This window comes from Phyllobates terribilis, unplaced genomic scaffold, assembly GCF_046119375.1.
Source record: "Phyllobates terribilis strain yellow unplaced genomic scaffold, ASM4611937v1 Scaffold_1__5_contigs__length_1240528914, whole genome shotgun sequence".
Classification (NCBI taxonomy): Eukaryota; Metazoa; Chordata; class Amphibia; order Anura; family Dendrobatidae; genus Phyllobates; species Phyllobates terribilis.
This window is the reverse complement of record NW_027362761.1, coordinates 112,514,731-112,527,352: the sequence shown is the minus strand read 5'-3', so window position 1 is coordinate 112,527,352 and position 12,622 is coordinate 112,514,731. Positions and strand designations below refer to the sequence as shown.

Sequence of the window (12,622 nt, the reverse complement as noted above, 5' to 3'; positions counted from 1 at the left end):
GTGAAAAGGTTATATAAATATTACCCACATATAACGTATATATTACATGCATAAAATAAAGTAAACAGACTGATTCAGAGGGGAAGAGGTTACTGCCCTCACAGGCTTACAATCTACAGGGTAGTGGGGAAGGAGACAGTAGGCCATGGGTTGTGGCGGTGGCGAGGATAGTGGAATGTGTCGGTGTTATTTATCTTACATTACTTATCTCTGTATTGATTTTTTTTAAATCTTGGATTGTGTAATGAATGTGAATGACATCTTAATTATTCTGTATTGATTGCAAACATCTATACTTCTGGACTTTCCATACTGTTTGATAACATATATGACTTTTGTGTTGTAGGTGGTATGCAGAGAAAACTCTCTGTAGCCTTGGCTTTTGTTGGGGGGTCAAAAGTTGTCATTCTTGATGAGCCCACTGCTGGGGTTGACCCCTATTCAAGGAGAGGCATTTGGGAGCTGCTACTTAAATACAGACAAGGTAAATATAAAATGTACCATGTGTCTGTATAGTGGTGTAAGAAAGCAGGAGGTAAAGTCCTGAATGGCAGATATGTCTCACACGAGGTGGTTGGCCTCGGTAATGTACAGTCTGTACCTGTAACACTAGGTTACTGGGAGAGTTTTAATTTGACTGGATTTTGGGTCCTGGATTTAGGAGCAATCAAAAGAATCTGGGTGGGAAAGGTCATTCCCATAATGCAGCCTAGGCTTTATAGGCAAAATAACAGGCAGCTGGGTTAGCTCAGCAGAGTGGAGTTTGGGCTTGAGCTGAACAGAGGTGCCTTTGTTTGGTGAACATGTTTAAACCACTTGAGCTGAAATTGCCTGGAATACTGAGATTGGTGAGGCTGCTACTATTACTTTGTTTAATTGAGCCTGAAGAAAGGACTGTTTGGTATTCATTTGCATACAAATATTCATTTGTAAATGAAAAGCGGTTTTCCTTTTGGAGCTTTAAAGTTTATGATGGACAATAAACTTTATGCTGTTTTGTTCTAAAACCCTGTGCTGGTGCGTATCCAAGAGAGCTGAATCCCTACAGTGGGTAGAAGAAAAACTTGGAGCAATTAACAACGATAACACATTTAAAGAAAATCAGTAATTTATCTCTTTTAGGCTGCAAAATGTGAGTGTCTTGGCTTATGGATTGATTCAGAAATCTATTTTATGATTTTTAATCCAGGAAGGACAATTATCCTTTCCACACACCACATGGATGAGGCTGATATCCTTGGAGACCGAATTGCTATAATCTCACAAGGAAAATTATGCTGTGTAGGATCTTCTCTGTTCCTTAAGAACCAACTAGGGACTGGCTACTACCTTACATTAGTGAAGAGGGACACGGACTCCTCTCTTAGCTCCTGCAGGAATAGCAGCAGTACAATGTCTTACTTGAAAAAGGTACATTCAGTTCTTTTGATGATAAAATTTACTTAGTAAAGTTAACAAACCTGCTTGAAATGAACAAAGAAATAACATATGTTTCATCAACTAAGTTTTCTATGCGCTATAGTTCTCAAATGGATGATTAAAGGGAGGGTAGCAGTTCGCTCTTGGCTGACTGTTCAGACCAGCAGCATTGTCTTGCTGTTGGACGAAACTGTGCACTCTCCCATGCTACAAGCAGAGGTACCATTGGAGGAGATTAGGGACACTATGTTGGCCAGATTCAAACATCTTCAAATCCTTTTTTGCAAGCTCTATAGAAAAGAGCTTGTAAGTGCTGTGCATCTTGACAGACTGACCACCTTTTATAGACTGCAGCGGTGGCCAATAACCTAAGCAAATAGCAGTAAACAATATAATTTATTGTATATTAATTGATGTGTATGTATATTTAAAGGGGTTGCCCATGACCTTAACAACCCCTTCTTAAAGAGGACCTTTCACTAATTTGAGCATGTTACACTGGCCACATCATGAACTAGTGTCTGCAAAGCTGATTAAAGCATAGTTTTTATTTTTAAATTTCACCTTTCCATGGTGGAGATATATCAGCTTGTAAAGTTTAGGTTATAATTTATATTATTGATTAACTGGGCTTTACCAGATATTGGTCCCTAGGGGAGTTTACTTCATTACCTGCATTAGGTAGACCAATCATAAGCGGGCAACAACACAGGGGAAAAAGAACACTCCTTTCTCTGGTCACTGATCTCTGCTACTACTGTGTAGATATACAACAAAGCTAAATTATGTATCATTACAAACACTTTCATATTTCACCTCACAGCAGTCAATGTGGGGGAAGGGTGAGAGTTGATAGCATAGTGAGATGATATCTTGAAGTGTTTGTAATGTTACATAACTTAGGTCTGTTGTATCTCTACACAGTAGCTGCAGAGTTATGTATCATTACAAACAGTTCCAGATCACATCTCACAGTGCTGTCAGTTCACAGACTGCCCCTACAATGACGGCAGTGAGATGAGCTCTGGAAGTGTTTGCAATGATACATAACTCAGCTCTGCTGTATCCTCACATAGCCGCTCCAGAGATTAGTGAGGAGAGGCAGGTGTGTTCTTTACTCTTGTGTGTTGCTGCCTGCTTATTATTGATCAACCTTATGCAAGAGAAAAAGTACACACCCCCATAGACAGTAGCAAAAGAAGAACACTCAGTTGAACTATAGCATAAATTATATCCTAAACTTTAAAGACTAATATCTCTGCAAAGAGGTGAAATTAAAAAAATAATAAAACTACGTTTTTACTTAGCTCTGCGGTCACTACTTGATGTGGCTAGTTTAACATGCTAAAACTGAAAAAAGATCCTCTTTAAATTCTATAGTTCTTCATGTCAAATAAATAACATATACTCACCTAGACTAACAACATTCCACTTATGTTGGTGCATCAGTAAGTATATGTTTATTTTTTATTTTTCACGGGGCACTATATCATTTAAGAAGGGGTTGTCCAAGCTGTGGATGACTCCTTTAAAGAGAGCCTCTCATCCCCAAAACTCGATTTAAACTGCTTATACAGTCCTACAGGGCACTTAGCTGCCGTGAAACTCATATCTTCAGTATACATTTCCCTTCTTTAACTGGACAGAAAGACTGTTTTATGGCATATGCAAATTAAGTCTCTTAAATTTTTTTATTAGCTACAAATCTATACAGGTATACTTTTTTTAAATTAGTAACATCTTACACATTTAGCCATTTCCTATTTAATTACCAAATAATTCTTACTGATAATACATACCTTGGAACTACCATTAGCTAGATCACTGCCTGATAACTTCATTTAACATCTGGGATGACGGTACCCCGTCATTTATGGGCAGGAAAGCAGCAGATCAGCTCCTGCCTGCAAACAGAATAGGAGCTCGATGCTGGCAACGCCAACAGGAGCGGGGACCACAGAAGCGGTGATTATTAAAAATAGCAAACATACTACGGATCGGAAGAGAGAAACCAAGAGTAGGGTAATTATCAAAAATAGCTCCTTTTCTAATCCTACACCTAACCCTCCATTCTATCCAATCAGAAATGTAACTATAACTGTTGTAATCACCGCCACTGTTGCCCCTGAACCTGATGATGATAGGGTCAGAATAAAAAGGCAACCACTTGTTCACATAGTGGCTATTGATTGATATGCTGCTGGATTTTAACATTTTTGTAAGCGACTTGCTTCTTGCACAGTACATATCTCCAAAAACTAACAATCTTCCATTGCCTGTTTTTCTACTTTAAAACAGCCTAGGCCACTTCTATAAGGAAACTGTGCTTGTCTATGCTGCTTTGACAACACAATTCACTCTTTAGTCATAGCCACTAGACTCTAGCCTGTCTGTCCACCAATTTTTTTATATTTTTGTTGCAGGAGGATAGTGTGTCTCAGAGCAGTTCGGATGCTGGGCTGGGCAGTGACCATGAAAGTGATACTTTGACAATAGGTAAGAAGCACTGATATTTTCAATCTAACTTGCCTAGAAACCATGGTGGTATCCAGCATCCTTTATCAACCAGTGTTTAGTTTGAGAGGGTTGAAACATGTTTTGTGTGCTATGATGTACTGAAATTGGTTCAATATCTTAAATTTTCAAAGCGCCTTAGACGTGGATGTAACTTCTGACCCCATATTTTCCTTTCCTTGCTTTCTAATGTAAAGAAATACTTGAATTAGATAGAGAGAGCATAGACTCCAGTTTGAAGAATCAACCATGAGATATTGGCACATTTCATCTAAGGATACCAGTAGGAGGAGGAGATAATTTTTACTTTTATATTTTTGGATTTTAACTTTTTCCTTTTAATATTTTCTTTTTGTATTTTTATAGGGCTATTCCCATCTTCATAAATGGCTTGTACATGGAAGCAATATTGCAATTTAATGCGTATTGAAATTTTCAGCCGATCTTTTAAGATATTCTTCTTTTTTGTTTTTAGATTGAGAGCGACCACCTCTGCTAGACAACAGAACATGTGCAGTGCTTATAAACTATTTTCTATTGAGATTGTAAGAACTGCTTTGAAGTTGCCTAGGACAGCTGAAGCGCACTGTCACATCCTAACCCTGGCCAGCTTTAGCGCAGTGCTTACTAGCTAGATATCAGCAGTGTTTGGTCTTCTAGGCAACAAATTGTAAAGAAAAGTGTTAATATCTCAACAATGGCTAAACATTTTATTAAGCACTTAATTGCAAAAATGCCTTAACAATCCAACCTTAGCCCTCTATGAAGATAGCAATAACCTTTTAAGGATATCAAGTAGAATTATTAATCTGAAATTTCTCGAGTTGATTTATGACCTTGAAAATTCAGTAGGTACAATGGAATAGCTACAAAATTCAAGTAACATGTAAATCTTTGGTACATGTGTATACTGTGTAAAACTGTATGTCTTTTGAGGCCCCCATGCACATAAGATAAAGTCAGACGAAATGCCAATTTCAACCAAAACAAAAGATTGTTGGCTCTCTTGGTGAAACAAATGATTGTTTGAAACAAGAATTGAGCATGTTACAGTTTTTTGGCTGATGATCCAGCCAGAGCTTGTCATTGACCAAAAAAAATCCCACAGCCAATGTGGTCTGAGATGCTTTCATCCAAAACTGATGAACAATGTTTTGGATGAATGGATAAACATGCTCTTGTGTCATGTCATATGGTATGGCCGTTTATCTCTACTGCTATGTACATGAACCAAACATAAAATTCTCACAACAGGCTTTTTCTTCTTGTCTTGTATGGGTCTCACAGATGTCTCTGCCATTTCAAACCTCATCAACAAACATGTGCCCGAAGCCCGACTTGTAGAAGATATCGGACACGAACTCACTTACGTCTTGCCTTATGAGGCTGCAAAAGAAGGAGCATTTGTTGAACTATTCCACGAAATAGATGATCGCTTATTTGACATTGGTATCTCCAGCTATGGTATCTCAGATACCACTCTTGAAGAGGTAAGAACATTATTGTTCAATATTTCCTTTTTCACAAACAGGAATACATGTCCCTTAAGAGAAGTTTATGGTTGCCGCATTTCGAAGCGCACTGCTTCTTACTCATAATGGCATGTAAGGTAACTCTGTAATTCTTATGAGTAAGAAGCAGTGTCCTTTGAAATGCGGCAACCATGAACATATCTTAAGGGACGTGTATTTCTCTTTGTGGACTCTTTTTTGACACATCATTCCTGTTACTGATTTTATGGAAGTCTAAAAAAGTGCAATACTTTTTGACGTGCTGGATCTGCCTCCCCCCACACACACCCTTTTCGATTGTTTTATTTGCTGTCTTCTTGTGCTTGTCTTGAAAAATGGATGCTGTCAGAGCAAACACAAACAAAGTCCCATTTGGATTATGTTTGTGTAATGGCTTCATCAGGGATTCAGTCTGTACCCCGGTACATGTGGATTGAGACGGCACCCTCAGATGTATTGCAGACATGCTGTGTGAACTGGGCCCAATGCAGCCAGCTGTATTTGCAAGAAGACAAAAAATAACTGTGAAATATTCATATTATTTTCTGATTGTCTGTTACAGATATTCCTAAAAGTGGCTAATGACACGGGTGTGGATGCTGAGACATCAGGTAATCGGCAATATGCAGTACAAGGTTTTTGATGGATTACCTTATCATGTTTGGTTGCTTTTTAAACTGTTTTCTGTCCTTTAATTTTTTAGATGGGACACTACCTGCTAGAAGGAAAAGATATGCCTTTGGAGACCACCAGAGCTGCCTACGACCTTTCACAGAAGATGACAATTTAGAAACCAATGACTCCGATTTGGATCCAGGTAGTTGTAGTGACATATTCATTCATACTACTAGGACATTTAACTTTTTACAGTCTCTTAAATACAGAGAGTAAGAATTGTTACTAACATGATGTGGTTTAGTTCTGAGTTCTTCATCTTGTTACCTTTTGCGTGCTTTTCTTCATGCAGAATCTCGGGAGACAGATTTTCTCAGTGGCATAGATGGCAAAGGATCCTACCAAATGAAAAGCTGGAGTCTGATGAGGCAGCAGTTCACAGCTTTACTCTGGAAGAGGCTGCTGTACGCCAAGCGCAGTAGGAAGGGATTCTTTGCACAAGTAAGTAAAGATTTGAAATAAAAAATAAAATGATGAATGAAGACAACAAGACAAGACAGCCATGAGATGTTAGTTTGAAACAATTTTATTAGATATCCTCTAGCCCTAAAAGTACATAGGCTGTATAGATAATTGGATCTGACAGTGACATTGGGGTAATCACTAAGTTTGTGTGTAGTAATCACACTGCAAGTCAAATTTTGTAGTGTGTAAACTTTGCCTTGGTTGTAAAACTGGATCCAATCCAACTGATTCCAGCTGAGGAGTAGTATCTTTTGCAATGGCATGTGTCCCTGGACTAAACCTTACACCCAAGTCAATAAAAATTGTTTTTTTTCCAACTTGACTTTCTAACGTTATGTTTTCAAATCCGCCAAACAGCGCCATCTTTTTGCTGCACACGTCTTCTATTATGTCCATCACCATACTGTAAAAAAAATTTGACTTACCTAATGATTTCAGGGGGCAGAATTGCTGATAAAAGACATAAAAAAAATCTGAAGCACTCTCTAATGATTAGGTACTGTAGAATGCTCATTGCAGTTTTACTTTAAAGTTCTATAAGTAACTGTCATCTTTTTCAAGCATACATGCATTTACGTTATGCTAGTGATAATTTCCCAATGATGGAGATTTATCAAACATGGAGGGGTTAACCATTGCAGTAATTTTTTTCATTTTCCCAAAAATTACAGCTGGAATCTGAGTTGTTAAATCTAGCAAACCTTCTACTTTTCTATTTCATTTGTTTTGATAAAGCTCCATTTTCTCTTGATTTACTTGTATAAATGAGTACAATTCTAGTATGCCATTGAAATCTGTCGACTAATTGCATATATGTGACCTATTACATATGGGAGTAATCTTCTATGGAGTGCACAGTAACTCTGTATCCCTTTACTTCCAGATCGTGTTGCCAGCCGTTTTTGTACTCATTGCACTGATGTTTAGCCTTATTGTGCCACCTTTCGGAAAATACCCAAGTCTTGAACTGCAGCCCTGGATGTATGATGAACAGTATACCTTTTTCAGGTACTCCAATTTAGTTATGAATATTTCTTTTCATCGAAAATAATTACTGTGTTTCCCCGAAAATAAGAACTACCATGAAAATAAGCCCTAGCATGATTTTACAGGATTTTTGGAGTAAGCTACTCCAAAAATAAGCCCTAGTTATAAGCCCTAGTTATAGTCAGGAGCAGTGTTTGGGGGCGGGAGAAACTGGTCAATTGTCAAGGGGCCCCCACTATCTTAGGGGCCTCTAGCATTTCTATTCCGAGGTTAAAATTGCTTAAGGACTTTTGGTGACATCAGTCATGTGACCATGATGCCACCAAAAGCCCTTTAACTGCAGGAATCTAGAGGAACTAAAGAGGAGACAGGCTGGTATGCAGGGCCGGTGTTAGGGTTAAGGGGGGTTCAAACTGGGCATTTTTTTAGGGCCCCCACTCTCTTAGGAGCCCACAGCATTTCTATTCTGAGGTTAGGACTGCTTAAGGAACTTTGGCGACATCATGGTCATGTGATCATGAAGTCACCATATACATGTGTATGTGCAGTGTGTGTACAGTATGATTTGTGCAGTGTGTGTATATACATGTGTATGTATATACATGTGTATGTGCAGTGCGTGTGTATATATATTTATACATGTGTATGTGCAGTGTGTGTGTGTGATGACATTACAATATTTGAATAAATGTTGAATTTTTTGTTCAAGAATAAATGTATATTGTTGTTCATGGAAAAAAATAAGACATCCACTGAAAATAAGCCCTAACTCTTCTTTTGGAGCAAAAAAAAAACAACAAGATCCTGTATTATTTTCGGAGAAACACGGTACCTGCCACTATCACGTTTCTAGCTTATGATCACTCATGCATGAGTAATGTCTATAATTTTCAGTACATTTGTAGGAAGATCTGATTTCTGGTATGCTTTCTATTAATAGTCAGAAATGTGCCTGTGAGACTGAGATGTAGCCGTATAGTTATTTGCATGACTTGTAGTCCCAGTTGATTGGTTTTGTAGCATTGAAATAGCTTCCTGTGACTTATGGACTGTGTGTTGCTCCTAGCAATGATGCCCCAGAAGACTCGAACACTCAAGCTCTTTTAAAAGCTTTGATCACGAAGCCTGGTTTCGGAACAGCATGCATAGATGGCTATTCTGTTCCGTAAGTATTAGCTTTTGTATTTCATATTATATTTTGTTTCTTTCAAATTTTACTAGGCAGTGGCTGAAGCTTTTATAAGTTAATGCTATGAAATGTGTATTTCACTTTGCAGGGGTGTTCCTTGCTCAGGAGAGGATGCAGTGTGGAGAACTCAGTTTGTCCCGGAGTCTGTGGAAGAGATTTTTCTTAATGGTAATTGGTCAATGGAAAACCCTTCTCCAGCCTGTGAGTGCAGCAATGAGAATGTGAAGAAGATGCTTCCGGTTTGCCCCCCTGGGGCTGGTGGCCTGCCCCCCTTTCAGGTATTTTATTTGGAATTCATCGTAAGAGTAACAATGCATATAATAAAATTAACAAAGTAAAACAATAATATAAAAAAAAGAAATCTTTATCAACATTAACAAACATTAACTTACATGGATCCCCAAATTGCTTGTATAAAGGGCCTTATACAGCTCGTTCAATTGGCATTTTAAAATGAAAACATTATGGCTGTTTCATTACTAAGAGGGGAAAAAGAAATACATCACCCACATATCCACTTCCAGCAGTACAGATGTACTTCTTGTATTGAGATCCTAGAACTTAGAAATTCTGTTGGATATACCTTTAAACTTTGGAAATGTGGCTTTAGGTGAAGTTTCAGCAGCATGTCTGTGTCCGCCTCTATCTCTTTAGCTCCTCCCCTTTTCTCCATATATCTCTGTAGCCACCACTGTAATCTGATCCCTCAGTCTGATCATAATCCGTCTTTATTAAAGACATATTTGAGCAATGAATTCAGAAAACAGGAGTCAGATAACTGGAGAAATAAGCATTTTTAAAGTACATATTTAAAGTGAACCTTCAAGTGCTGGCACAGTATTAATCGGGACCATATTAATGTAATACAAATTAGATGATGAGCGAGGTCAGGGATATGTCCCGATTTCAGCAGCCTCCTCCGCCTTACTAACTAAATAAATAAGGAAATATATATATATATAGACACACACATTTATTTATTACATAGAGGTGTATTGGTATATACAGCTATATTTCTCTTTAAAGCTTCCAAGTAAGATGAAATACTGAAAATAATGCAATTCCATCAAGGTTTTTGGGTTTAGTTTTTTTCAGTATTCATGCATCACTTTCTAACATTTTCTTTATCTGGCCAGGGGAGGATGAAACGGGTGCGGTTAGGCATGTTATATAGGACATGGCCTAAAATGTTGCCAAATCTCTCCCTCTTTTGCTTCTTGGACAGTTGTAGGGTATGCCTATGTAAATGCCATGGAACTATACATTTATCTGTAGCTATACACCTACCTTCAGGTGTCAGTAGGTGCCATACACCAACCAGAACTGCTTACAACACCTGTATTGCAAAGTGTAAAAAAGAAAAGTCAGTATCAAGTTAGTTGTTGCATATCATGTTTCTTCATGCTTTTGTACTACTTAATGAGTGAGTTATTTTATGACCAGAATCTCATATAGAATTGATTGTATGCAGTGTTTTCTACCTTTGGTCTCATTACTTAAAATTGCATAAGTTTCAGTTTACACTTAGTTGAGCGCAAGAAAGCAAATATTCCTGTATTTCTGTTCACTGGATGTTCCAATCAGACAGATAACGTCCTGGAAATGCATTACGCCATATCCTGTTGTGGAGTACATTATGTAGAGAACATGATTCCCTGAAACATTTTGCACAGAAAGCTGGAGAATATTAATAAAATGATTTTTTAGAAACAAACCTTAGGCAAGTGGTAAATTTCATCATGCACCTATAGTGTAATGGCAGTTTGGTCGTGTATAGTGTATATCAAGGGTGGGGAACCTTTCCTATTTTGATATTTAAAATATAATTTGGGGGCCATACAACATCATCTCCAAATTAGCCTGCTCGATTTAGTTAAACTCACACCTAATGTGGCTAGAACTCATTATTTTTGGTAAGACGTGTGATGTTAGCTGGTATTGGTAATGTTTCTACTCGCAACTGCTTTTCTAGGTTTGCATTGGTTAGTCTGGAGTCTAGTTGACTCTGCAATAGGTTTTGAAAAGAACTGCTTGCAGTATTAAGTGGTAACTCAAAATGGGACACTCATCATTGCTTACTTAATATTTATAGAAATCAGTGGGAGGTCTGCTGTATATACATATATGACACACTGAGACTGCTGTATATACATCACATAGGATACACTGAGACTGCTGTATATACATCACATTGGATACATTGAGACTACTATGTACATCACGTAGGATACACTGAGACTGCTGTATATACATCACATATGATACACTGAGACTGCTGTATATACATCACATATACACTGAGACTGCTGTATATACATCATATAGGATACATTGAGACTACTATGTACATAACATATGATACACTGAGGCTGCTGTATATACATCATATAGGATACATTGAGACTACTATATACATCACATATGATACACTGAGACTGCTGTATATACATAACATGACACACTGAGACTGCTGTATATACATCATATAGAATACATTGAGACTACTATATACATCACATAGGATACACTGAGACTGCTGTATATACATCACATATGATACACTAAGACTTCTGCATATACAGTGCCTACAAGTAGTATTCAACCCCCTGCAGATTTAGCTGATTTGATAAGATGCAAATAAGTTAGAGCCTTCAAACTGCAAACGAGAGTAGGTTTTATGAACAGAAGCATAAATCTTAGAAACCAAAAAGTTATGTTGCTCAGTTGAATTTTATTAAATTTTAAACATAAAAGTGTGGGTCAATTATTATACAACCCCTATGTTTAATATTTTGTGGAATAACCCTTGTTTGCAATTACAGCTAATAATCGTCTTTTATAAGACCTGATCAGGCCGGCACAGGTCTGTGGAGTTATCTTGGCCCACTCCTCCATGCAGATCTTCTCCAAGTTATCTAGGTTCTTTGGGTGTCTCATGTGGACTTTATTCTTGAGCTCCTTCCACAAGTTTTCAATTGGGTTAAGGTCAGGAGACTGACTAGGCCACTCCAACACCTTGACTTTTTCCCTCTTGAACCAGGCCTTGGTTTTCTTGGCTGTGTGATTTGGGTCGTTGTCTTGTTGGAAGATGAAATTACGACCCATCTTAAAATCCTTGATGGAGGAGCGGAGGTTCTTGGCCAAAATCTCCAGGTAGGCCGTGCTTTCCATCTTCCCATGGATGCGGACCAGATGGCCAGGCCCCTTGGCTGAGAAACAGCCCCACAGCATGATGCTGCCACCACCATGCTTGACTGTAGGGATGGTATTCTTGGGGTCGTATGCAGTGCCATCCAGTCTCCAAACGTCACGTGTGTGGTTGGCACCAAAGATCTCGATCTTGGTCTCATCAGACCATAGAACCTTGAACCAGTCTGTCTCAGAGTCCTCCAAGTGATCATGAGCAAACTGTAGACGAGCCTTGACATGACGCTTTGAAAGTAAAGGTACCTTACGGGCTCGTCTGGAACGGAGACCATTGCGGTGGAGTACGTTACTTATGGTATTGACTGAAACCACTGTCCCCACTGCCATGAGATCTTCCCGGAGCTCCTTCCTTGTTGTCCTTGGGTTAGCCTTGACTCTTCGGACAAGCCTGGCCTCGGCACGGGAGGACACTTTCAAAGGCTGTCCAGGCCGTGGAAGGCTAACAGTAGTTCCATAAGCCTTCCACTTACGGATGATGCTCCCAACAGTGGAGACAGGGAGGCCCAACTCCTTGGAAAGGGTTTTGTACCCCTTCCAGCCTTGTGACCCTCCACGATCTTGTCTCTGATGGCCTTGGAATGCTCCTTTGTCTTTCCCATGTTGACCATGTCTGAGTGCTGTTCTCAAGTTTGGGGAGGGTCTTAAATAGTCAGAA

General features: G+C 38.7%; 1 protein-coding gene across 4 annotated transcripts in view; it reads left to right on the top strand.

Moving 5' to 3' along the window:
• ABCA1 (ATP binding cassette subfamily A member 1) overlaps positions 1–12,622 on the top strand; it is a 126,626-nt gene that overhangs the window by 96,159 nt on the left and 17,845 nt on the right. The window contains exons 22-32 of one of the 4 annotated variants that reach the window (XM_073666521.1): positions 347–484; positions 1,190–1,410; positions 3,301–3,441; positions 3,843–3,915; positions 5,221–5,423; positions 6,007–6,055; positions 6,148–6,261; positions 6,412–6,560; positions 7,468–7,592; positions 8,638–8,736; positions 8,849–9,038. In XM_073666521.1, the coding sequence (XP_073522622.1) occupies positions 347–484; positions 1,190–1,410; positions 3,301–3,441; positions 3,843–3,915; positions 5,221–5,423; positions 6,007–6,055; positions 6,148–6,261; positions 6,412–6,560; positions 7,468–7,592; positions 8,638–8,736; positions 8,849–9,038 (1,502 nt within the window). Of the gene's footprint in view, positions 1–346; positions 485–1,189; positions 1,411–3,300; positions 3,442–3,842; positions 3,918–5,213; positions 5,424–6,006; positions 6,056–6,147; positions 6,262–6,411; positions 6,561–7,467; positions 7,593–8,637; positions 8,737–8,848; positions 9,039–12,622 lie in introns of all 4 variants that reach the window. The other 3 variants (XM_073666512.1, XM_073666540.1, XM_073666531.1) reach the window with 3 other exon arrangements.